The sequence below is a fragment of the Cibotium barometz genome, chromosome 28 (assembly GCF_041138505.1).
Source record: "Cibotium barometz isolate CiBa-2024 chromosome 28, ASM4113850v1, whole genome shotgun sequence".
Taxonomy (NCBI): domain Eukaryota; kingdom Viridiplantae; phylum Streptophyta; class Polypodiopsida; order Cyatheales; family Cibotiaceae; genus Cibotium; species Cibotium barometz.
The window spans coordinates 20,561,864-20,589,509 of NC_141073.1; the positions used below are offsets into that span (position 1 = coordinate 20,561,864).

Here is a 27,646-nt window from a genome sequence, read left to right on the forward strand (position 1 = left end):
ATGGTGGATCTGATACAATGTCTGGATAAAAAAACCCAAAAAATGAAAAATAAAGATGATACTACTGGCACCTAGAAAATGAAACTGGAACTGGAAGGTACACTATGGAGGTACGTCCATCTCATAATATGTGCCGCATCGGACACTGGCGGATCTCCTCAATATCCTCTGTGGTCAGCACCCTGATTGGGTGTCCCGCATGCCTCGCAAGAATAATCCGAATCTGCCGCCGCTGCAGCCTCCGTCTACGCTGGGATGCCCTCCTCCGTAGTCGTGGGCGTCTGGACCACCCAAGCTCAATCGCACGATCAATCAGTGTACCCCTGGTGTGGGCGGTATCCATGTCCTGCTGCTGCTGTGGTCCATCTGGCGCAGTGATGGCCGGACTAAAGAAGTCTGTAATGTGCCTCTGAGTCTGGCTCTCTGTGCGCCTAAGCAGGCTATCTCTATGTCTCCGCAGCTCAAGCAAGAACAATCCCAAACACCTCTGGTCCTGGTACCCCATGACTCTGGAAAGTGGTCCAAAACCCTCTCTGAATAAACAGTGGAAACGACCACTTATCTCGTAGTATGCAGTACAATGGCACATATAATGCAGCTCTGTCTCTGGCTCCCCATGGCATACTCGGCATATCCTGGCCTCAGCTGGTATACCTCTATATCGGCCAATCTCAATCTCAAGCTGGTGTGAGGATGTGCGAATCTGACCAATAGCACATCGTACTGCATGAGACAAGTGTACATCCATGTAACTGGGTCTGATCACAAAACCATCTGCTGTGAGCTGAAGAAAATGCTCTCTGTAGAAAGCCATCTTCGTGCCCAGCTCCTCAGTCGGCTGTATCCATGTCCTCCTAATGTCCAGCTGAACTAAATCCTGACGGATGAGTCTGGTAATCTCTGTCCATGTAAGAGTGAGAGAGGGTGCCTCCAGAGAATACTGGAAGGGAGGCAATCTGTCCATGCTAAAACCATGTGCCTGGAACCAAGATGTCATCTGTCCATACCAACAAGCCGTGTCTCCCTGTAAAGCTAACTGTCGGGAGGACTCCAAGGCGAGGCGTGCATATCTGTCTCGGGGGAGATCCCACAAGCCATGTATGTAGGAGACTGATCTCGTAAGAGCCTCAATCACCAGAGGGGCAGCCGCCAGCTCTGCTCGAATAATCTCATGAGGTACCACAGCCTTGGCTCTAATAAGCCTAGCAATCATAGATACCAAAGGCCTCTCCATACCTCTCCACCCGCCTGCGCTGTGATGGCCCACTGAAGGTCCCCATATCTGCACTCCATAAAGCATAGCTGATGTCACTAGAGTGTCAAAAAGCCAGAGTTTCGTTCGAGGTTCCTGAAACTGAAACTGCGAACACATCCTCTCCAAACCACCCAGGGCTGCATGTGCTCTAGTCAATCTAGTCTCTGCTGCTCTCCTCATCGAAAACACTGGCCCACTGAATACTACCCCAAGATATGTATATGCATCTGTATACTCCACAATCTCCTGCCCATATGTAAATGTGGAAGCTGATCGCCTAACCCACTGTGGCGTGGTGTTAAACACCATAACCTTGGTTTTGCCAAGGTTGACAGACAATCCACTATCATGTGCAAACTCATGTAAAGCATCCAGATGACGCTGCATACCCTCAGGGGAGTCAGAGATCAACACAATATCATCAGCATATAACAATAGTGGGATCCATGTACGTGCTAGCTGGGCTCCTCTGTCCCCCAATCTCTCAATGTAGTTAGAAGCCTCATCCACATACATACCAAACAGTGAAGGAGATAACGGGCAACCTTGCTTCACTCCTATAGTGGAGTGAACCAAAGTAGAGACCCCCTCTGGGGTGCGTACCTGTCCTGCAACTGATCTGTATAAAGCCATAATTCCCCATATGAGCTCTGTGGGTACCCCCATCTCCTGTAATCGCCTCATCAATCTGGCTCTGGGCACTGTATCAAATGCTTTGCGGAAGTCCACAAAGCTACAATAAATCCGTCGCCCATGCGACCTGCCCTCCTCAATAATGGCCCGTAGAGTCAAGATGTGGTCAAGAGTAGAGAAACCTCTCCTGAACCCCCTTTGCTCGAATGCCAACTCTCTCTGCCCATCTACTCAACTGCTGCTCAAGAATGGATGCATACAATCGTGCTAGTGTGTGACCAATCATAATAGTGCGATAATTCCCTGGCTGCATAGGGTCCCCTGACTTGAAGATAGGCACGATGGTGGACCTACTCCAAGTCTCGGGTAAGCCTTCGCACATAGCACGATTGAACATCACTGCTAGAAGCTTTGCCAGCATGTCTCTTGCATGAATAAAGTGCTCAGCAACCAATCCATCGTGATCATATGCTCTCCCAGTCTTCATCCTATCAATGGCCTTCCTTACCATCTCTGCGGTAAAGAAAGTACATGTCTGTGGGCATGGTGCTGGCGGGTCAGGAAAAGGTGTCTGTCCAGGAACTGTATATAGAGATGCCGCATAACTACCCCAGACCTCTGTAGAAGTGATGGCCAAAGCAGGGGAGGACTCATGAAACAGACGCCAAGCCTCCCTCGAATCCTGGCTCAAGAACAGCTGGTATAATTCCTGCTCTAGCTGAGCAAGGAAGGCCCGCTTCTTCCTTCGCACAAGGCGTCGGAAGGCAATACGTGACTGTCGGTGAGTAGTGACTCCCAAAGCAACCTCCCGCTGCAGTCGGGCTTTGGTCTCTCTGCACTCCTCATCATACCAGCTGTTCTGGGGCATACATCTAGAATGCTGTCTCTGTCCAGGCTGAGTATGTGGATATGCCTCTCTCGCTGCATCATGTAAAGTCTCTGTCAGTATATGGGTCAACTCCTCCAAAGGTCTCCCTGGCTCCTCTGTGTACAGACGTCTATAAATCCCATCTGTGTAGACAGCATCAGTCTCTGAGGTAAAAGTATATAGAGTGTGATCTGCCCCTCGTGTCCTCTGAGCTGTGGTAAAGTGAAAAGAGATAGTCAATGTCAACAATGCATGATCCACTACTACCCCAATGGGCCGAGATCCAACTGTGAAGTCCTCAATGCATGAAACAAAGCTGGGCATAGCCATAACATAATCCACTGTGCTAGCACCATGTCTATGTGGAAAGCAAGCCATTAAGTATGGCCAACCCATGCGCAGTCCCCATATCTACCAAATATCTCCCATACTCTGTGCACTCCACATCCTGTGAGCGTCTGTCTAATCCCATATCCAGAGTGTCCAACTCTCTCAGCATCTCCTCCGAGGTATCATAAAAGGCTGTCTGGCGGTTGCCCGTCCGGGCATTAAAGTCCCCTAACAGGATGATGTCTCCATCCCTAGAGAACTCCCATATGTCATCATCTAGCACAGAGAAAGGAGACTGCCCTCTAGGTGCTGCATATGTCGATGTACTAGGAGCAAAATAGCATATGGCAATATACAGGAATCTGCCTGTGTCGGCCCTCAGTCTCACCCACATATATCTAGCCTGATCATCTCTCCGAACTATGTGTGGAAGCGGTTGCAGCTCCTCCCTGAAAAGAACTGCCACCCCTCCTGATCCTCTACTACTGTGTACCGATCTCGTCCCTACTTTGCAAGCTGTCTCCCATCTGTATCCTGTCACCTGTGGCATCATCTGACCAGGGGCCTGGTGAGTCTCCGAGTAGAAGACTATATCTCTATCTCTAAAGCTGTCCTCAAAGGCACCTACATCAAGTCTGAGGGATCCATTGTAGTTCCAAGCTGCCAGCTTTAATTTGGTCCCATAGGTCTCGCACCGTCATGTAGAGCGTCGCTCCACGATGACCACCCTCCCTTCTCTATAAAATGCTATCTTACCCTTTTCTCTTGCCGCTCTAATCTCTGGCATGACTTCCTTCATATGTGCAAGCTGTGAAAGAGTAAGATCATCACCAAGAAAAATGCCTGTATTCTTTAAAGTGGGTCGTCTCTTCAAGAACTCCTTCTTCGCCTCAATAGAAGGGAAGCGAAGTATGAGAGCTCTTTCCTTTGATGTTTCCCCGTTGCCTCCACTTTTTTTGCCCACTCTCCAGGCTTTTGCGTGTGTCGGACTGTCAATCCCCATCAACACCATAAGCTCTTTCACCTCCTCTTCAACTTTATCCGCGTCTTTAAGGCCGGTAATCCTCACATGCAAAGCACGTGTACGTCTTCGTTGTTCCTCTTCCAAAGTCATGTTAATGATTGTAGGTGTAGGGGTTGTTATCTCCTTACCTTTACCCTTCTTGGCGACCTCTATCCACTTCTCCGCTTCATCCATCTTCTTTTGCGTCTTGGTGATGACTTCCACCCATGAGGAAGTCTTTGCTTCCTGTTGCTTCTCTTCTTCCTTAATTGCCCGTACTTGTTCCTTGATAACCTTGAGCTCTTCTATCATGGATGGCTGAATTTCACCTTCTTCAAGTCCACCATTTGCCTTGGCCTCTGCAAGCTCCCTCTGAAGAGCTGAAATTACGCCTTTGAGCGTGTTGACTTCCCCGTGAAGGTCTTTGACTTCCGCTATGAGGTCCTCCTTCTCCTCTTTCCACCGCTTACCCTCATTGAATACCATTTGGAGAAAGTTTGCTTTCTCCTTCCACCATCCCTCCATCTCTGCCTTCCATTCCTTCATTTCCTTTTCCACATTTGTTATCCTCTTGTTTGTGACCATAAAGGTCGCCTTCGTCGGGTTGCGCAAGGGGGAAGCCATGGAAGAAGCGAGAGAGAGAGAGAGTTATGCTGCTGCCTTGGGGGCCTGAGCAAGGGTGGGTGGGGAAAGGGGGGCACAGACCCTAACGGATAGATAGACTGGCCATGTGCGGCGTACAGCGAATAGAGAGGGGGCGGCAAACAGCAGGCGGGAGGGAAGGCGGCGGAAGCGAAGCAGGCGGCGCTAACAGGGCAGGAGGGAAGGCGGCGGAAGCGAAGCAGGCGGCGCTAACAGGGCAGCGGAAGCGAGCAAGGTGGCGGCGGCAAGCAGGGGAGGCGGCGGACAGGGAAGGGCGGCGGAAGCAAGCAGGGCAAACAGCAGGCGGCGGAAGCGCGAGAGAGAGAGAGAGAGAGAGAGAGAGAGAGAGAGAGCAAAAGCACGTGCTGCTGCCCAGCCCACGTGCTGTTCAGCCCTACCCTTCTTGCAGCCCACGAGTTGCCAAAAAGAGAGAGAGAGAGAGAGAGAGAGCCTGAAGGGTCTCTGAAATGAAGCAGCAGTACAAGCGTGCCATGAATTGGCAAAAATTCAGACCATGGAAAGAAATAAAAACACCTTGAGAAAAAAGGGTCATGTGTAAGTACGTGAACCTAGCAAGTACAAACGACAATAATGTAACCAAATACAAGAGTAAATCATGTGTTGTCCTCATCATATCTAGAGTACCTAGCTGCAATATGTACCTCCCAGGCCTGCATTTCTGTGTCACTATTGTACATCCCTAATCTGGAACTAATAGGACAGCGGTTTGCATCTCCATGACCATGAGCGAGGCCACCTGGCTCTCTAGAGGGATTGTGCCGTCTTTCTAGTGAATGGCAGTATCACTAAGCAAAAAAAACGAGTGCCCTGGTGGGATCTAGTACATCAACCCTGCTCTATCACCTCTCCCTGGAACTGCTCAGCTTGGATGTCCATCGTGCCAGCAATGTACAAGCTTCACCTCTTGGGAAAGCTGAGCCTGACCCACATGAACCTGGCTTCCCCGTCCTTCTTCATCATTGTGATCATAGGGCTGAGATAGTCTTTGAACAATATCGCTACTCCACCTGATCCTCTAACCCCTCCATTATTCATGGTTTCTTCTCAATAAGCTGACTTTCACGTGTATCCATTGACCATTGGAAGACCTCTTTCCGGACTTTGATGAGTCTCCATATAGAAAACCAGCTGCCTCCCACTGTATGTCTCCATGAAGCCCCGGGTTATACCAGTGTCCCATTGCAGTTCCACGTGGCTCCTATGAGTGTATCCTTCGTCCCATAGACCTCGCACCGTCATGCAAGTCGTTTTTTTACTTGTTTTGCAGTGTTCTACTTGTATCTGCATCAGGTCATCTCCCAAGTAGATTCTGGAGCCCCGAAGGGTTACTCTCTTTTTGAGAAACTCCGTCCGCAAGTGTTATTACTCTCTTTTTGAGAAACTCTGAGCAAGGAAAACTATGTTGTACGGTGGGTGGGTTAAGGGAGGCGAAGAGAGAGAAAACTATGTCGCTACCTTGGGGGCTTGAGCAAGGGTGGGTGGGCTTAGGGAGCCAGAGAGTATGCATGGGCAGAGAAAGAGAGAACCAACGTCCTCAAAAGACCCAATGGCTCTATGAGACTAAAAGTGATACAATATTGTCCATGTAATCTCATCATGGTACAAAAGAAAACATAGACTAAAGCTATGAGCTAAGACTGTCAAATCCAAGCCATATGATGCAAAATGGGATCATGAGAGAGAAATGAAATGATATATTAACGTCTCTAAGAGGCCATAATGGCCTATGAGACCAAAACTGAGAGTACATCTGAGGTTGGTGTCTCATCAAAGAGAACAACTAAATGAAACTGAAAAGTACAATAAACTGATAGTCTTACAGTCATAAGAACTGTAAGTAAGACTCCAAGATGATACCAAGTAGAAAATACTGGAAAATGTATATCAACTAGATCCATGTATGCTAATAAGTTGAAGTGTTGCCCTCTCCTTAGATCAAACATCTCCGCCATGGGGCCGTCTAGAATGGAGAGGTCGTAAAGGCGAGGTAGGCGCCTCCGATGCTGAGCAATAATATTTGATCTGGCGATGGTGAGGATGCCGTAGTAGGGACCCTGGTGGGCGTGGCCAACAATCACGACATAAGATGACTGCTCTATCAATGGTGACTCCCTGGGAGCGTGGCCAGTGCCCTGATGGCTCGATGCAGGAGGTATCAGGAGGTGTGGGCTAGGTTGCTGGTGCTCATGCCGCAGAAATCTGCCAGGATCCTCTGTCTAGGTATATCATGGCTCGGTCTCATGTCTCCCAAGAGGGTCTCTCTGTGTATCCTGAGCTCAAGTAGGAAAAATCCCAAGCATCTCTGATCCTCAAATTCCATGACCCTGCGTAATGGCCCAAAACCCTCTCGGAAGAGGCAGTGATATCTCCTTCGGATCTCATAATAGACTGTACATTGGCAAATTCAGTGCTCCTCTGTCTTTGCTTCCTGGTAGCATAGTTGACAAAGGCGGTCATCCGTGATCAGATGCACATATCGCCTAGCTCAATCCGCAGCTGGTGTGATGAGGTCCGGATCTGTCCAATGGCACAACATATCCCATGTGATAGGTGTACATCCATGTACGCCGGCTGCGTGATAAAATCATCTAGTGAGAGGTGTAGAAGATGGCTCTTGTAATAAGCCATTTTCCTACATAGGGCTCAAAGGCACTAGTCCATGTCCTCTCTGTGTCCACTCTGACGATATCCATCCTAATCACGTGGTTCTGCTCTGAGCGGGTGAGATCCGAAAATGGACAATCTAGGCTATACTGAAAGGGTGGTAGTGCCTCTATCCACAAACCATGTACGTCAAACCATGATCTCATTTGAGCATACCAGCAATGAGTATCTCCATCCATGGCAGTATGGATGACGTCAATGCCAATCGGGAGTACCTTTGCTGAGGGAGCTCCCATAGCCACCGTAAAAAGGTAACTGCCCGAACAATCTCATGTGATACCGATGATTTGCTCCGAATCATGCGGGCAATCATCATAATCAATGGTCTCTCCATTCGCCTCCATCTCTCATCCGTCCCTCTTTGAGACCTGTGATGTATGCTGGGCCCCCAATTGCAGCTCCGTACAGGAGGGTCGGTGTGACAAGTGTATCAAATAGCCACAATTTGGTGCGCGGCTACTGAAATTGTATGTGTGCACACTGCCTCTCCAGTGCCCCCAAGGTTGCATGCCCTCGACCTAATTTAGCTCTTGCTGCCTCATTTAGGCAGAAATGCGGCCTTGTGAAAGTAACTCCCAAGTAGACATACGACCTGTCGTACTCAACCGGCTCCCCTCGAAAAGCGAACTGAGCCTCTGATCTCGTCACCCATGCCTGTGTGGTGTTCAACGCCATAACATTGGTTTTCCCAAGGTTCACTGTCAGATCACTATCCCCACAGAATGCCTGTAATGCATCCAGATGTCTTTGTAATCCCTCCGGAGAGTTTGAGTTTAGAACAATATCATCAGCATATAACAAGATGGGTATCAAGACCCCTGCCAGGCATGCCCCTGGGCCTCCCAATCTGTCTAATTGGAGACCATATCAATGTACACTCCAAAGAGGGTGGGCGATAGTGGGCATCCCTACTTCACCCCTATCGTGAAGGTCACCATATCAGATAGTCCACCTGGAGCTTGGACTCTGCCTACTCTTTTCTCATTTCCGTGTGCATCAAGGCTTGGGCTAATTCCATCTCAACCCGTACTTGGGCTTGCGTTTCTCCCTTCAATTGGGCATATATCTCTTGCTTCAGCGTTTCTTATCACTTTCTTTTGGGCATGCATCCTCTCAGTCCATTCCTTTTCAAGCTCCTGTCGCATGGTGCTCATCTTTGTCCTTATGTGCAACTGTATCTCCTCATAAAGTGCCTCATCTCGTCGGGCCATCTTCGCAAGCCTTTGTGAGCCAGGGGACATGATCCCTTCCCCCAGTCTTCTGCGGTAGGCATTTGGTGCCTTCGTGGGTGTGCGAAAGATTGTTTCACCATCCTGTTCTCCCTCATGGGATTGAGACATGTTTCACCCTAGTTGCTGCCTTGGGGGCCTGAGCAAGGGTGGGTGGGAAAGGGGGGGCAGAGGTAGACAGGCGATTGAGCAGAGCAGAGTAGAAAGGTGGGTAGAGGCAGATAGGCGACTTCCGATGCGCAGAGCAGGCAAAAGGCAGAGGCAGCGCAGGCAGAGGCGCGCAGGCTACATGAGAGAGAGAGAGAGAGAGAGAGAGAGAGAGAGAGAGAGCTTTTAGTGTCTGCGGAAGGCCAAAATGTACTATGAGACCAATACATAAATGATGACCAAATCTGTGGTCTTACACCAAATCTGTGGTCCCAAAAATATGGAACAAAAAAAGAAACATCACATCCAACTCCAAAAAAAAAAGAGAAATCCCTTCTAAGCCACTAGAAGATGCAACATTTACCAAAATGCTAGATTGGAGACCATCAGATGATGGAGAGAGAGAGAGAGAGAGAGAGAGAGAGCATCTATTAAAGACCCAAACAAAGTGATACAATAATGTTCATGGCATATCTCATCATGGAACGGAAAATAAAATACGAACAAATCAAAACTATCTCACTGGAGTGATACAAAACTGTCCATGGAAATCTCATCATGGAATGTCAGGTACATGAAACATGAAAGAGAGAGAGAGAGAGAGAGAGAGAGAGAGAGACCTTATTTGTGTCTTTTCCAGGTAAGAAATCAAGTCCCACAATCATTTTCTTGTGTGGAGCAATGGTACAAACACTGCCAAAACTAAAACAGGCTAGATTATGCCAACTTCTTTATGGCCTGCAAACTTGCAAGTATCTTTAAAGTAAGTTATCATAGCCAATTCATGACACCAAGACTACGCCTCGAGCATTTACTCTGAAAAAAAAAAAAAATCAATAGGGAGGTCGCAGCTTACATATCTGGAGATCGAAGATCAAACACCCTCATAGAGCCATCAGAGTATCCAGCTGCCACATGCTGGCTTGCGACTTGAGAGGCCGACTGTAAAAAGAATCGTAAACAACCAAAACTAAGAAGGGGGGGGGGGGGGACATAACACTCTCATGAAAGCACAAAAACAAGGTATATACTGACCAAAGCAGAAATGCTGCTGTCTAACTGGGACATTAAATTACACGCCTGCAATTCTCGATTCAAGTCCCACACCATGATTGAAGACTTCTCACAAGATGCATACTGTTAACACATTTTGAAGACAAAACTTAATGCGAGCTTTCCGAGTATCTTCAATGTTCATAATGAAGAATAGCACCAAAAGTTATATAAATTCCATGGCATACTACCAGATAACCTGTTAGCTGTTGCCAGTCTACCACAGCATTTGAAGCACTAAGCCTGGGTGTGACAGCTTGCCAAGCTGTCACCAAGCATTGCATGTTAACTTGTGTGTAGTCTTTCCATACCCTCACAGTTCCATCACCTTGGGAAAGCAAGAAAAAATAATTTGGAAGTGTGCCACTGGACATGAAACTTTAGAATATAGAAAGGCTATATTGCCGATTTATTGCTGAAAAGAACTAAATGTAAAACCAAAAAAAAAAACTTCGAAAAACAAAGCACCAAAAAAACGCACACATAGGGAATTATTCCATGTGATACACCTGATGATGATGAAATACTTGCCCTATTTCTTACTTGAGGCCACAAGAAGGAAGCCATCATCCAGCTCATTCAAAAGGCAGAGTCTTGATACTCCCTTCTCAGCAGCAGTATGATTTTCGAAGGCATTCATCAAAATTCCTTTTTCATAATCCCAAACTCTGGATAAAGTGATACACAACTATTAAAATTGTGTACTTAGCAAGTCAAGTATCCAGATTTTCTGTAAAATAAGAAAATATTAAAGTAAAACGCAATCTATTTGATAGTTGTGTTTTACTTTATCCTTTTTCATAATCCCAAACTCTGGATAAAGTAAAACACAACTATTAAAATAGATTGCATTTTTTTGGTGTCCTTAGCAAGTCTATGAAGTATCCAGAATTTTCTGTCAGATAGAAAATATGTAGCCAATCTTCAATATTATCTTGTTTACATAGGGAATCCGTTGAATCTTAAATAAAACATGATGTTAATGAAAATAAAAAATTTGGAAACTGTCTGTCTTGTATCACCAAGAACCATTATTGATCCCTTGCTGATCCACCATTGTGCTACATGTCAGAGCTTGATAGGGTTGCAAAGCCAACTTAGGATTGCCTCTTGCGACGATCATAATGGAAGAAACTAATTAGTTGCCATAAAGATCAGAAGTGTCCTCTATGCAGCAAGAATCTCCATCAGCTCTAGGTCTTAGACAGGTCCAGCTAACATCTACAAGCAGCTATCCGCCTAGAGAAAAAAGATTAATTAACGTCAACAGAAGGCTAAAATGGCCCATATCCAAAAAAAGAGTCCTACACTCTGTTATAGAGTACGCCTAAAGCATCCCCTAAATGTCATTGCAACAAAGAAATCATATATTTAACGACTTCTAAATTGTCATGTGCTATAAATCTACTACTAGGTTTTGGACATATACTTTGCCAAGGCTACAAGCTCATTCTGTGCCAAAGAAATAGGCTTACAAAGCTGGCAAAGGATTTCATCTTCTGGGGCCTAGATGGTGTGAACCCTCCATGTGTGTCAATGGAAAACATATCAACAATTTTCATCTGCCTTGGCTAACTGTGTGGTTGATGTCTCCTCTAGGCTCTTCGTGATCTCTTTTAGGTTACAGACATGACTCCATGTCTCCTTGGTCTGCAGCATATTCCAAGGCTTCAAGGTGTCTGGAGACAAGGCCCCTATGGTTGGTCCTCAATCTGAGCTCTGACTAAGAGATCCTTTGGACTAGTGTAAGCTGGCTCTCTCCATCCATGTGGAGGGGCAAACTTAGGGATCAAGAAGGTTAGAGCCCTTGGAAACTTTGCCAGATGATGGAGGGGCTATGGGTGCACTATATGTGGTACGTTGCACAATGGTGGAGGAGAAATGTGACAGAATTGATGGATGTGTGTTACACGTATATATTTTATCACATTTTTTATGCATAATGATCGTAATAAAATATGCTTGATTTAATGTGTGCAAAAATCAGCTTAATGGAATGTGCGAATGAGCACAAGGTTATTTTATAAGTTATTTTTGTTGGCCACCTGTCAAATGTTCGTACAAATTATTTATGCACGCTTATGCATGGCGTTGCTATATTCCTAGCACATATGCTAGAAGAGTTTTGATTATTTACACTTAGTGTGTGAAGAAGTTCTAGTGCTTAAGCTATTTTTGTAAAAAGTGAAAAAAACAAGCCCAATTTTGTATGCACAACTATTAATAGCTCCTTGGGCTATTTATTGAATACAATTCTCAAAATACTCATTTCGTGGAAGTGGAGCTACACGCATAAGGGGAGAGATTGTACCCAATCTTGTGTTCTTTCATTTTATGCTCTTGAGTTATGCTATGGTATCTATGGTTTATTTTTGTTATTTATTATTTTATGATTAATCAATTCTCCATGTACCTTGGTCCTATAATAGTGGTATCAGAGCACGGCAAATTCATGTATTGAATTTGGGTCATTGAGACTTGAAGAAGAAACATCAAGAAATTGATTTTTACCAAAGGTTATTGGATTGGAGTAAATTTTTTGAAGGCTTTTCAACAAATTCAAAATACTTGCACGAGGAGAGAGAATCTGCAAAAAACCTGCAACAAGGATACAAAGACTTTGGACAAAGAGAGAGTTCATTCAAAAATCCAAGACATAAATATAAGAGAAGGTGTGGAAGACTTTTGGACGAAAGAAAGCATGGTTATGTGAATTCTGTGCACCACTGGATGAAGATCTGGATCAAGGACAAGGAAGAAAGCCACCTTTTGAAGAAAAACCATCCATGGATTCCCCGAACCACCCTTCTTCTCCCAAAACCACCTTCCTCAATTTTAATCTTCTCCATAATCCATCCGTATAGACGAAATCAGCTCATTGAGGAGATTAAGGGCCTATTTTCAGAATTGCTAAGCTCATCTCACAAAGGATTTTTATATTGAAGAGCTTATGATTTTTCACTGCATCCTTCTTCAATTTAATTTGGAAAAACTAAGCTAATTTATTGTTTTTTCAGTGAATTAGTGAAGGCGTAGGTGAATATTTTTTCCCCTCCTCTCTCTGGCAACGGCAGAAATAGCTGGGTATCCCCCCTCCCCCCCCCTCCCTCTGGTGATGGCGGCAATAGCGATAGACGCATCTTTCTCTCCTTCATTTCTTTTATTGTCTTCCCAAAAGCACGCAACACTACTTCTAATCGTGGAAAGGCTTTGTTTAAAAGCCTTATACTAAGCTTTAAAGCTTAGTTCCTATATATATATATATATATATATATATATATATATATATATATGAAAGCCTCGGGTTGCCGATTCACAGAATCAGAAACAACACTACTAAAAAATTCTTTAATTAAAAAAAACCTTCCAAGCTTATAGGTTAATAAGCTTAGAGCTTTTACAATCTTAAAGCTTTCAATTTCCAAGAGACCACAAGTCTTGAAAATTTCAATGAGACAAATCACATTCACCAAAGTTGAAAGTTCCTTACATCATCAATCCCACAAGAAGAGTTCATTCATACGCCAAGTTCGAATAGCCACAAATTTATTGAAGAGCAATTTTATTTTCTCAACTCCATCACAATTGGCTTCAAATTTAGCATTATTTTAACATCAAGAAATTATTATCTTCGTTATCTTCTTCGACAAATTTTCAACTCTTTTGATAACCTCTTCAATGACTTATTACTTGGATTTATTTCAACGTTAAGGAGTTATCTTCTACTTGCATTTCTTGAGCAATATTCTCGAAGCTGGCCGAACCATTGTTTCTTCCGAAGCCGAGCTCGCGGTCGTCTTCGCCAAAATCGAGAAAGACTCCAAAACGACCCTCATTGCTAGAATCTTTGGATCTCACCCTTCCCGTCTCCAGGCTCGGGATTGGGTCCTGGCAGCTCTGCCTTCCAACCTCGCTCCACACTTTCGAGATGTCAAGTTGCTTGGAAGAGGTTTCTTCCAAGTGGATTTTGATTCTGAGGACGCAGCCTCAAAGGATTTGAAGGAAAGCCCTTTGCCATTGGGCCCAAGGAAGGTTTTTTTTATTCCCTACTCCAGCTATTTTGACCCTGTTGAGAAAGACCAGAACCGTTTCCCGATTACTCTAAGATTCCCAAATCTTCCTCGCGCATATTGGCCTATGCTAGATAGAGGCCATCGGGTCCGCCTTTGGGCTGGTTCTTCAAGTGCCCACCCTCCACGCCTTGCCGACATCTTCTGCCTAGGTGGTCACTGCTTCGGCGGATGGTGTCCCCAGGGTCATGGTTCTTGCCCGTGACAGTGAACTCTTTGAGGACTATGTTTTGCTTCCAGGCCCTAGTGGTCCCTTGAAGCAACGTACGGAGATTGCAGGTAAACCCGATCACTGCCGGGTCTGTCACCAACAGGGTCACTTTGCTCGAGATTGCCCTCGGGCTCGGGGTCATCGGAGGCCTTGCAAGCGTGCTTCTCAAGCGCCACCTCCCTTGGTGGGACTAGAGAGGGTGTTTGCATTTCAATGGCAGCATCTGTTATGCCTCATGTTATTGGGCACAGTGTTATCATCCCTGCTAGAGCGCAGTGGATCTTGATCATGCATGAGGGTCAGAAATTGGGAATCTTGAATATCTATGCACCTAACGTGAGAGGTGAAAGGGTGGCGTTTTAGGACACCATTACAAATGTCATTCCCCAGGTTGATCATTGGATAGTGGGAGGAGACGAGACTTCAATATGGTTGAGCAACCTTCCTTCACGCACTGCATGCTCTTTCTAGTGGTTCATGCCCAGGGGATGATGGTCTTTCTCCCGCCTTCTTTATTCTTTTTTGGGATCATATTGGAGATGCTATCACTCTTGCCCTTCAGGAAATGTGGCTGTCGGGTATGATGCCGCCATACCTCACGGAGGGGCTGATTCACCTTATCCCCAAGAGTAGGGACAAGATTGCAATGGAGGCCCATCACTCTCCTTGGATCTGCATATAAGATCTTAGCTAAAGCCTTGAGTATAAGGTTGCACCCGATTCTCCAAAGGACTATCCATGATACACAGAATGGGTTCCTCCAAGGAAGGAGTATATTTGATAACATCTTTTCTTTCTGGGAAGCTGTCGAGTGGGAAAGTCTAGTCAACAGCCTCTTGCCATTCTTTTGCTTGATTTTGAAAAAGCTTACGACAGAGTGGATTGGGATTTTTTGGAGGGCACTACGGCACACATGGGGTTTTCCCAAAACTGGATCATAGGGGTGTCCTCGGAGGCTCATAGCACTGCTTTAGCTTGTGGGGGGATGCGGCGAGCGTTTTTAGATTTCCCGTTCGGTGAGACAGGGTTGTCCCCTCGCCCCTTTACTGTACCTCATTGTAACTGAGGCTACGAGCAGGTTTCTTCGGGCTTGGTGTTGTGGGTCTCACGCTGCCTTTATGCATCGAGGAAGAGTTTTTGGACTCTGAGTTAGCAGATGATACGGCGTTGTTCCTTGAGGCTTCACATGCTTGTTTATGTGCTTTCCGGACAGCCTTGGAGGCCTTTTCATTGGCACCAAGAGCTACTATCAATTGGCATAAATCAGTTGGTTTTTGGATCAGTGATTCTCCTCTTGCAGATTGAGGTACAGATGTTGGTTTTACTTGGATTGAGAGAGGATGCTCTGCCAGATACCCTGGTTGTCAGGTGGGCGTTGATATCTCCCCTACACAACAGTTTGCTCTAGTGCTCTTAAGCATTAAACGCAAACTTCATCACTGGAGTAGGAGGAAGCTCGACTTCGCCTTTAGAGCTTTGGTGGTTAACCAAGCTTTCTAGCCATGGCTTGGTTTATTGCTTCATGCTGCATTTTTCATAAGGGCTGCATTGGCCAGCTTCGTCGCCTTATTCGGAACTTTCTTTGGTCAGGGCTTGATGGAAATGCACACACCAGGGCTAGAGTTGCTAAGGAAACCATTATCAGGCCTCAGCAGGAAGGGGGATTGAATATCATTGACCCTGAGGTGCAATGTAAAGCTTTGCTCTGTAAGCTTGTTGTTAGGGGCTCTCTTCCAAGCACTGAGCCGTGGAAGGACTTTCTCATGTAGCAAATCACAAAGTGTGTTCCTGTTCGCGGAGGTGACTGGGCTCTCAGCTCACGCTTTATTTTTTCGGATGCAATTCACTGCTCCCCTTTGTCCCCCTGGTTAGGTCCCTCCTACGGGCCTGGGACTGCCTAGGTAGTTCTTTGGTACACACCCCCCCGCGTTCAGCGGAGGAAGCTAACCGGCAGCCCATTCTACAGAATAATTTGATCTTAGATGTACATGGTAGGCCTCTTGGGACAGCTATGCATATTCTGTGGGCTGGCTGTGAGACCCTATGCCCCACAGTGCTAGTGTTGGCTTGGAAGAGGCTGCAGACCCTCACCAAGGTGCAGAGATTGGATTTCACGCAGCATTTGAGAGCCTCTAGCTGGAGGATTGCACAGATTGATGCAGCCATTCCAAACCACTGGATCTTTTTTGGAAGGTCATCATCATTCTTGGTTTGGGGTTTTTTCTGGGACAGGTGTTCCTCTTCAGGTTATGCGTCTCTCCTTGCCTAGGGAGGATGATGTACCGGTCTTTTTTTCTCTACAAGATGGATGGCAACTGGAGAGATGTGATGTGTAGGACCTTATTGAGAACCCCCAGATTCGTCCAGTCAGAGTTGTTGGTGTGGAGTGGAAAAAAGAACACGGAGACAGGCCTCTATAGCTTCCCACTCCCCCAACCTTGGAAATCACTAGCACAAAACAGGGGCACCATAGTTAAAGCAAACACCCAACAAACACATACACTTCCACTGTGTGCATGACGATGTAATCGAAGACTGGCACAAAGTGCGTTGTGAGAGTGTAAACCCGTGGACTACACCACCAAACACGTCAATCACGCCTTCTCCTGCAAATCAACACACACAGGATACCAAAACACAACCATAGCCAAATACATTACCAGTATCATTCATCCCTGAATTCCCAGTCAACACTTCCATGCAGCTTCTTCCGACACAGAAGCTTTTGCTTCACACAACCATCTCACATACACGACACCTTCACATCAACACAAGATGTATACTCACAAGGCTGTCCCTGCTCGCTACTACGAGCTGCACCCCAACAAGAAAAAAACTCTCTGGCATCACCAGACACCAGCCACCGAGAACTGGCGGCAAAACAAACAAAAAGAACCCATCTCTGTCATCGCCAGCGCACAGCACTTCCCTGTCTCCACGCCTGTAGTCGATGCCACCACTTCACTCCTCTCTACTCTGCAGTCCACGCTCTGCATCTCTCTTGCACTCTTTCGCTGCAGTGGACGCCTTCTCCTTCACTACTGCTGACGTGCTCTTCTCTTACATCGCTGCGCTCCCCTCTTGGCTTTTTTCCTTCGACAGCAGCCTCCTCTACTGCAGTTACGGCAGCTTACTCAGCGTCACCCTCAACAGTTACTGCAACCCGAGGCGGCCCTCTCCACAACGAGCTCCTCTTTCTTGTCTACCTGCAGGCGGCTCACTCCACAAGTCGACACCACCAACTCCTCGCCTTCTTGCAGTGGGCGCCTCCACCTTCACGTGGCCACTCTTCCCTCAGCTTCGCTCTTCGACACCACTGTTGCCAGAGGCGACCCACTTAGCAACGAGCTCTTCCCTTTCTTATTGTCCCGGCCTCTACCTTCTTCAGTTCCAGCCACCGTCTTCCTCTCTCTCCTTCTCTCAGTGTGCTACCAGCCGCCACCAACCTTGCTTGACTTTGTTGCAGTGGACGCTTTCCCTTTTCTCTGGCGGTGCAGTCGGTGTTCTCTCCTTCACTGCTTCACTGCAGCTTCTCTCTCCTTCTCTTGCTCCCACGCTCTCTATCTCCCCTTCACTGCCAACCGTCGCACCCAACAGCAACACCCCCAAACCTTTCACGCTACCAGAGGCGGCTCCCCAGCAAGCCGCCAGCCCCTCTCTCTCTTCGCTGCAATTGGTGCCACCTTTCACTACTCAGCTGCGCTGAACACCAGCCTCTTCCTCTTCCTGCAAACGGCGTCCTCTTCAGTTTTACTGCCCACGCTGCAGTTGACCCCTTTTCTCTACTTCGCTTCTCTGCAGCCGACCCCCCTGTTATCCCAGGCGGCCCTCTCCACAACGAGCTCCTCTTTCTTTTTTACCAGAGGCGGCTCCCCCCTTCTAGTTGGGAGCCCAACAGTCGACCTTTTGTTCTGGAAGAACCCGCCACCTGCCCAATTTAGTATCCTTCCTTTTCATCGAATTTCCCTTGCACCACCTTTCTCCTTGCCATGCACACGTCCATCATCACCTTCTTTTCTTGGACCTTCCAGATCTAGCTTATGCACACACTAAATTGGCATCCTCAATAATTAATTGCCCTTATGCCCATACACATTTTCGAATTCAACCTACAAGTGCCCACTTTATTTTTGGGACTCGCACACATACAAAGCAATCGAATGATTGATACCATCTCCAACAGACCACGCTCCGAACAAGCCTGTACTAGCCCACTACCAAGCCATCCACTCTGTACACCTACCAAGGCATTCAAGGCCAAGTCTTTTTACATGCCATGCGTTCCATATGTACACAAGTCCAAAACACCTTTACAGAATTTTGCCTAACATACTTTGCCAACCCCCTTGTCTCCTAGAGCATTTATGCTTAGCAACAAAAAGATAAAGTCCAATAGCTATCCACCAGGATCAAAAGGAAACTACTGTAACTCACCATCCCATTTCCCAACATCTGCGAAAAACAATGGCTGCATCACTACATACCAAACGTCAACCATATGTGCCACAAAATCTTTTTCATCCATCATTTGATAAGCATTCACAGACTCTGACCACGTAGCATCACCCTCAAGCCTTCGCACTTCAAATAAACCATGAAAGAACACTTCACCCACAACAAACCTCCTTGTCTTCAAAACCTGTGGCATTGCAACATTTAGCATCCAATTCATCAATACCAGTGAAGGCCAAGTTCCAACATTTTGACCTTTATGCACACAAAAATCCTCATTCTTTCCAATAGCAGTGTCCACAAACACTTCCAACTCTTGTAAAATAGGCATCTCTTCACAACCATACAACTCAACTGGTTCAGAATCCTTGTCATCCATGGACTTTGTCTTTAGCATTTCAGCAACACGCAAAGAAGCCTTAGTTACACTCTCAACCATATTTGCATCCATGTCTATTTCTGGCTCCTGTTCATCAAGGCTAGCAACTACCCACATATCATCCTCAAGCACAATACTCACATCACAACGCTCTTCATCAGCCCAATCTACATGCATATCTTCTTGAGTGTTGCCAACCCCCCTAGTATCATCGTCCAAAGACTCCCCAGCACATAATGCATCAAATGGAAAAACATCCACATCATTCATCGCACGTACCATACCACCATCAAGCTGTCCAAGAAAATCCATAACAATAGGATCTTCCTCCATGCTCTCCACATCCGCATTGCAAACCATCTTCACTTCATCACAAGTCTCTACCCCATCCTTCTCTCTTATAGAATCTGGCAAGGAATCATCCTCAAAGCATTCTGTATCCAACTCCTCTTCCTTCTTACCATCAACCAATCCCAAGGCATCATCCTCTTTGCTTCCATGTGCATGCATATCATCCAGATCCGAATGCAAATGATCTTCAATAGAGCATTCCAAATCACTGTCATGCACAGCCATGACGTCCCAATCCAAAGAAGAATCCACTGGCAACTCCTCATCTGTGCTCAAACCTTGACCTAGATTCCTCATACTGCTTTTCAACATGCACATCCTTAGTTTCAATCGCATCATCAATAGGGAAAACCTTAGCTACATCCACATCATGCATTAAACACATATCTTCACTTTGCTCCTTCACCTGCTTCTCATCCACCTTCACATGCTTTAAAAACTTTGAAAAAAAATCAGAAGGCACATAGAACATCCCCCTTTGCACCTGTATAGGCCCTTGAGGCTCCTGTCTAATCAAACTTTGCATAGGACTCTTATCCACCTCAATCAAATTTACATGCATATCCCTTGCAGACACAACACCTTCATGCGGATAAATACCCATCTCCATCGGCTTCAAAATCTTGCCTTCCTTTTCCCTAGCAACCCTAACTGCATCATCAAATGACTTGGGATTCTTCAACTCAACCCTGACCTTCAAATGGGGTAACAAACCATCAATATACAAGCTCTTCTTCAGAAACATAGGAGGAACTTCCTGCTTTAATGTCGTACACCACTTACCCCATAGACATGTAAATACCTTCACAAAATCATCCAGTGATTGCCCATGGACCTGCTTCAAGATGCTCAACTCCTGCCAAAGCACACTAGGCTCCTCCGCTTGTTGCTGAAAATGCTCCAAAAGGCCTTCTTTCAACCTGTCTAAGGTCAAAACACCATGTAGCTCATATGCCGCATCCTGTGCTTCAAAATCTTTAAGCCAGCTTCGGGCATCTTCCTTCAAGAAAATCTTTATTAGCTTCAAAACCTGCTCTTCATCTGTAACATGATTGCTAATGCATGCCAACTCCATTTGCTCCAAAAAGTCAAACACATCCTCACCCTTCCTGCCATGAAATCCTGGATAAGACTACATCATGAAAATCTGCAACAATCCATGCCAAAAGAAGCGGTACGAGTCTCTCTCCTATGGGACATACACCCTTCTAGGCAAAGAAAAATACTGAGCTCTCCTCAGTGGGGGCCACAAAAAGCTGTGGAGTGAAAAAAAGAACACGGAGACAGGCCTCTATAGCTTCCCACTCCCCCAATCCTTGGAAATCACTAGCACAAAACAGGGGCCCTCTCTCTCTTCGCTGCAATTGGTGCCACCTTTCACTACTCAGCTGCGCTGAACACCAGCCTCTTCCTCTTCCTGCAAACGGCGTCCTCTTCAGTTTTACTGCCCACGCTGCAGTTGATCCCTTTTCTCTACTTCGCTTCTCTGCAGCCGACCCCCCCCCTATTATCCCAGGCGGCCCTCTCCACAACGGGCTCCTCTTTCTTTTTTACCAGAGGCGGCTCCCCCCTTCTAGTCTGCAGCCCAAAAATCGACCTTTTGTTCTGGAAGAACCCACCACCTACCCAATTTAGTATCCTTCCTTTTCATCGAATTTCCCTTGCACCACCTTTCTCCTTGCCATGCACACGTCCATCATCACCTTCTTTTCCTGGACCTTCCAGATCTAGCTTATGCACACACTAAATTGGCATCCTCAATAATTAATTGCCCTTATGCCCATACACATTTTTGAATTCAACCTACAAGTGCCCACTTTATTTTTGGGACGCGCACACATACAAAGCAACCGAACGATTGATACCATCTCCAGCAGACCACGCTCCGGACAAGCCTATACTAGCCCACTACCAAGCCATGCACTCTGTACACCTACCAGGGCATTCAGGGCCAAGTCTTTTTACATGCCATGTGTTCCATATGTACACAAGCCCAAAACACCTTTACAGAATTTTGCCTAACAGTTGGCAAGTTAGGGAAGCACACCAAGGTGCAGAGATTGGATTTCACACAGCATTTGAGAGGCTCTAGCCGGAGGATTGCACAAATTGATGCAGCCATTCCCAACCACTGGATCTTTTTTGGAAGGTCGTCATCATTCTTGGTTTGGGGTTTTTTCTAGGACAAGTGTTCCTCTTCAGGTTATGGGTCTCTCCTTGCCTAGGGAGGATGATGTATCGGTTTTTTTTCTCTACAGGATGGATGGCAACTGGAGAGATGTGATGTGCAGGACTTTATTGAGGGTACTCCCATTCTTGTTTCTTGCTAGCATCTCAACCTGGAATATCTGGAAGGCTAGATGCACTAAGGCCATTGAGGGTACTCCTGTTCTTGTTTCTCAGTGTCTTTGCAAGACTTGGAGTGATATTATTCACACCATTATAGCTACCTGGGCCAAAATCCAAGGATCTTCGAGGGCTACGGAGAGGAAGCGCCTAGTTTATGAGAGAGTGGGACACTGGTATCTTTTTCACATCCTCTCATTCGGGACCCTATTGGCAGCACAGGGTTCCTGATGATTGGTTGAGATCTCCACCTTGCAGCTTTTGTCAAACCTCCGGAGATACAGGGCAGACTCAACCATAATGAAGACTAGCACTAAGGGACGATGCAAATAGAAAGAATCTATACAGCAAATAAGTAGTTGATAGGGCAAATGTACCACTAAAGATAGAAAGAATAAGCACAATATCAACCGATTCAATGTCTTTTATTATATAGTATACGACAATTGATTTCCTTTGCTCGCAATAAGCAAACACGCATCTGAGGTCAGTTGTTTATCCAAGCAAGAGGGATGTTACATAATGTCCACCTTTTAGTTGTACGCGGACGTCCGGACGCTAGTGTGCCATCCTAGTGAATTGGAATCGTGGGTGACTCCACATTAGATACTAATTACCTAGTGGTATTGACATAGCTTGAGACCATGCTTGACGGGTGTATGTTGTTGAGGTGTAACAAGTAGTGACATGCTTGACAACTGTATTGTGGTCAAAGTGAAACAAGTGGACTATGCTAAACAGCTGCACACGTTCTTTTTTCTTTTTCTTTTTTTTTCAGAAAGAGACTTCTATTAAGTATGAGAAAAACATACAACAATCACAGCTATTAGCCGGAGGAGAATAGAATCACCCCAATATGTAAGGTGATTTCAACCACTGAGAAGCATCATGATGCCATGTAAGACCTGTGGTACTAGAGGAAAAGAAGATGCCATGGTCCCATTCCCGCATAAATATCACACGCTTCGCCTGCGCAGAACGAGAGGGCCCCTAAATGCGAGCCCAAGTAGCCAAAAGAGTGTGGATGATATCACCCCATATAGTACTAATGCACTGAGACCCAAAAATCTGGACACCCTCAATAGCCTCTGTGCATCTAGCTCTCCAGATCTGCCATGCTGTAATACTGGCAATAATCTCCCAGCTGGTGTCAATCCTCTGTCTAGGGGATGTATAATCAGAGTGAGGAACAGCAGCACACGTTCGAAGTGAAACAAGTGGTTTATACAACTGATGTGCCATGTCATCGGAGTTTAACAAGTGGTAACTTACACCATGCTAGATGATGTGTATAATCATACTCTCATCATAGTGAAACAAGAATATATGTTGTGTTTGTGCCTATCAACGTTTCATATCGGGATTAATTGTAGAGAAGGACAATGAATTGTGATATGTTTACAAAAATAGATGATGAGCAATGCATGTGTCGCACATAAGAGATCTTGTCTATATCATATTATTTTGTATTATTATTTATGATTTGATAATGAGTGCGAGGGTCACCAATTTAGGTGTCGCAGAAGTTTTGTTGTTGTAGCATTTTCTTCTACACAACTGAGGACAATTGCTTCCTCAAACGGGAGGACTATTACATGTACATATTTTATCTTATTTTTGATGTATAACGATCGTAGAAAAACATGCTTGATTTAACGTATGCAAAAATCAGCTTAATGGAATGTGTGAATGAGCACAAGGTTATTTTATGAGTTATTTTTGTTGGCCACGTACCAAATGTCTGCACAAATTATTTATGCACGCTTGTGCATGGCGTTGCTATATTCCTAGCACATATGCTAGAAGAGTTTTGATTATTTACACTTAGTGTGTGAACAAGGTCTAGCTCGGGGCTCGTACTCTGCCAGTGACGGACTCGTACAGTGTGAGGATCCCCCAAAACATAGCTACTAGTACTCCCATATCGTGCAGTCTCCTCATCAATCTCCTCATCAATCTGGCCCATACGACGGTGTCAAAAGCAAAAATCCACAAAGCAACAATATATGTGATTCCCATGGGCTCTCCGCTTCTCAATGATGCCCCGTAATGTGAAAATGTGATATAGTGTGGAGTATCCTCTCTGAAAACCCGTGAGCCTTGATGCTCCGAGTCTTTGCTTCTCGGCCCATCTACTGAGCTCATGCTCCAAGATCGATCCATAAATCTTGGCAAATGTGTGACGAATCATAATAGTCCTGTAGTTGTCGAGGTCCATGGGCTCACCTGTCTTTAGTATGGGCAAAATGGTATTTGAGGACCCACTGTCGAGAAAACCCTCGCATACTGTCCTATTAAACATACGAACCAAAAGTGGAGCCAACACATCCCTAGCATGCCCTATGTGGATGGACACTTCTTATTGTATCCTATGTGGTGGACTCCTTTGTGCAGAGCACTAGTAGTGAACCTTTGTGGTATCATAACTCTTGTGTGTCTATCTTTTGTGCAAGTTTTGTTTCACTGTTATATAGCATCTTGTGCTAGGGACAAGCCATCTATGCTTGGTCTCATAAGCTATTACTTAAGAGTGGTCATTTGTTGGTTTGCTTTATTAACTATTTGGGTCTATGATTCATTGCTAAACCAAGTAGATTAAAGATTGGATTAAGCTCTTGCTTAGTGTGAAAAGCTTCCTAATCTTTTCACATAGTATCAAAGCAACTTTCCTAGGCCTTCATTGTGGAGTAGTGAATTAATTGCTTAATCTTCTTTGTGAAGTACTTTTCCTTTGCGTAATCTCTTTGTGAGTGGAGTGTGCCATCTTCTTGTGGAAAGAGAGAATATTTTTGTGAGATTAATTTGTGAAGTACTTGTCATTTACGTAATCTCTTTGTGAGTGGAGTGTGCCATCTTCTTGTGAAGTACTTGTCATTTGTGTAATCTCTTTGTGAGTGGAGTGTGCCATCTTCTTGTGGGAAGAGAGTGCAAATTAATCTCTTTGTGAGAGTCATCCATTATTGTCGGGCTGAGTGTCCACTCTTCTTAACACTTGAGTGGTACATTGTGTTGAGAAAGAGAAAGAGTGTTTTGGTTGAGAGCATTTGTGAAAGGCATTCAAAGGTGAGAGAGGGAAAAGTTTAAGGACCTTCTCAAATACCATTGAGAGAGGGTTCTTGGAGAGAGAATGTCAAGAAACTCTCTGATCTACATCAGAGAAAATGGCAAATAAAGCTTGCATTGAGGCACAAACTCAATGTACTTATGAAGACTCTATTCACTAAGTGTAACTAGTGTGGAGCAGAGGACAACACCTACTTGGAGCTTTTCCCATCTCTGCAAATCTAAAGCAAAGGAGGTTCAGAGTAGCCTCAAGGCTTCCACTGAGTGTGGAGTAAAAAAAAAAAACCGGCAGCTCTGTAGAGGACAAAAATCACGATTTTGTGTCGTTTTTTTGCTCTGTTTAAAGCTACACTGACTAAGCCTATGTGTTAGCTTTCTTCTGAGCCCAGGGTTCCTGCAAATGATGCAGTTATCAGCTCGCAATTTGGTCTTTTGTGAGCTGGAGTCTGGCTATGCATGATAGCAACAAATACCCTATTAAGGCTCCTTAGCAATGGCTTTTGGCATGTAGAGGCTACGCAAATCAGTGCCTGAATTCAGCAGTGCTTGGTTGATTTGATTCCATTTGGGGCTGATTCACAGGTCGTGTTGGACTTTTGAAGCGTTTCATTAATGGTGGAAACGAGTATTATCAAGCCTTGTATAAGTCCTAGTGTATAAAGGACATTACCTCTTCTTTTAAGTGTATCCACACACCACTTGGGTGGTCACACAAGTTTAGTTCGTAAGTAAAGATGCATGGCATCTTCACGTTGTGAGAGGTTTTTTGAGCCCAACGAAATCATGACATAGACAAGCCGAGAGGAGAAAAGAACAAGTTGTAGAAGGATATGATGTACATATGCTAGTCCAGGACAGTGTGTGTAGCCGATGTTTGAAAAGGATAAATATGAAGGCCATGTAAATGGTAGAAGGGGAACTGTGCGTGAAGATACAGGGAGATCCAAGAGTTCTATATATGGAAAGAAATGCGCATGGAAAGCTCGAAGGCAACGCGTGGCAATTTCCTCTTTGGAAGGTAGGAGAAGTAGGGTGTTTGTTTTTCTATGAAGGAGCCTTTCTTTGGGCAGAATAGTAGAATAGGAGGGAGGCAATGGGAGAACCCATTAGAGAAGGACACGAGAGCGTGCACAGAGGAGAGAAGGAAGCAGGGTGAGCAAGTTTGGGCAAGACGAGAGCAGAGGGAGTGCTTGAGAGTCAAAGGATCATTTAAAGGTTGCAGAGGCAAGCCTAGGGTCCCTGTTGCATCTCTGTTAGAACTTGGTGCTACTCAAGTCTTTGTTCAACTGTTAATTTCTGTTTGAAGGAGAGGATCTGCAAACGTGGCTGCAGAGTCCTTTAAAGAAGTTTTTGAAGCTGTTGAGGTTCCCTTAGTTTTTTGGTTTCTTTCTTTTGTTTGAGCCTAGGGTCTCAGGGTTGTTGAGACTAGTTTGGTTTTATCTATTTATAGAAGACTGAGTGTTTGGGTTTGAGTCTATTGTAAGTAGATAAGAGAGTTTTATGATATAATGATGCATATGTTGTTATGATTGGAATTGCTGAAGAAGAATCAATTGTGGGTGAAGATCTGAAGTTTGCTGAGTTAGGGCTGCATCAGATAATGTCAGGCAGAATCAACCGAGTGTCGGGATCAATCAGCTGAGGGTGTAAAAGGATAGATAAAGTCTTTTTGGACTGAGAGGAAGCTAGCCAGAGTCAAATATGGCAGTCAGGGGGTCTACCAGGGTCAGTCAGACAGCTTTGTGGACTGAAGGATATCTAACAGAGTCAACTAGGAGTCAGCTGCTATCAGGTTAGGAGTTGTAAGGCTGGATCAGTGTGGATTCTAGGGTGTCTAGGGGTTTGTAAGTGTCAGAGGACACAGGAGTGGAAAGTTTTGACTCAGCTGAATCAGTTGACTCATCTGAGTCAAGTAGGTGTCAACTGACAGTTAGAAGAGAGGTGCAGATATGTTCAGTAGGTTTCTGGAGTAGGAGACTTGAGGACTGCTGGATCTGGAGGACAAGAATCTGACAAAGGTCAGCCGCAGTTAGCTGAATCAATTAACACTCAACATCAGATCAGCTGAGAGTCAACTGAGGTCAACTTCGGTCAATAGATAAAACGGGGAGGTTAGTTGAGGTGTTAGGATTGGAGATCCGGGTTGCTGAGAGTCAGATATGACCTAAGAGGACATTTTAGTGAGTCATTTGATTCAAGTTGAGAGAGTTCAGGTGTCTGACTATGTCAGCCAAGGTTCAGAGGATTGCTAGGTGTCCTGTGCTTGATGTTTTCAATGATTTAGATGCTATAGAGGCAGATTCTTTTTGCTCTTCCCATGTTTTGGTGCCCCCACTGAGGATCAGAGAGTTCTTGTATAGGGCTTTGATTGACAGGTTGAAGACCGCCTGAAGATCAGCTCAAGACCTATGGCTGGAGCAAGGTATGAATTGTTGAAAGGAGAGACGGGTAGACCAATTCCTGAGGAGAATTGAATTAGCAGCCCTTAGCAACAACAGAGATGAAGATGCTTACAAACTGGTGGAATTGCTTTTGGAAGGAGTAGCCAAGGAGTGGTATGAAGATGTGGCTATAGAGGATGAAAAAGGAGGTTGGGACAAGTTGTGGAGAGCTTTAAGAAGGAGATATGGAAAAGTGAACAGCCCAGAAGATCTTTGGAGGGAATTGAGTAGGTTATATCAAGCACAGAAGAAGAAATTACAGTTTTTGTGAATAGATTTGAAGCAATTTGGAGAAGAATTCTGAGAGTTTTGGGAGAAAATCAAGTGTCACCAGACTTCCTGAAGAAAGACAGATTTATAGGACTATTACATGGAAGCATTAAAAAAAAAGTGGAGCTTAAGGATCCAAATACTTATGTAGAGGCAGTGAGGATGGATATAGAGCAATGGAGGAAGAAGATGAGGAAACAAAAGCTCGCAGGAAAAGA

The 27,646-nt window shown here is 45.3% G+C and overlaps 1 protein-coding gene across 16 annotated transcripts in view; it reads right to left on the bottom strand.

Annotated features, from left to right (window-relative positions):
* Positions 1 to 27,646, bottom strand: part of LOC147622635 (regulatory-associated protein of TOR 1-like) — a 107,187-nt gene that overhangs the window by 20,673 nt on the left and 58,868 nt on the right. For 5 of the 16 annotated variants that reach the window (XM_086822170.1, XM_086822176.1, XM_086822169.1 and 2 more), the window contains 5 exons: positions 10,389 to 10,513; positions 10,037 to 10,173; positions 9,828 to 9,929; positions 9,649 to 9,734; positions 9,413 to 9,494 (listed from right to left, as the gene is read on the bottom strand). In XM_086822170.1, the coding sequence (XP_086678296.1) occupies positions 9,413 to 9,494; positions 9,649 to 9,734; positions 9,828 to 9,929; positions 10,037 to 10,173; positions 10,389 to 10,513 (532 nt within the window). Of the gene's footprint in view, positions 1 to 9,412; positions 9,495 to 9,648; positions 9,735 to 9,827; positions 9,930 to 10,036; positions 10,174 to 10,376; positions 10,514 to 10,618; positions 10,659 to 10,915; positions 11,085 to 27,646 lie in introns of those variants that run through there. The other 11 variants (XM_086822175.1, XM_086822171.1, XM_086822174.1 and 8 more) reach the window with 8 other exon arrangements.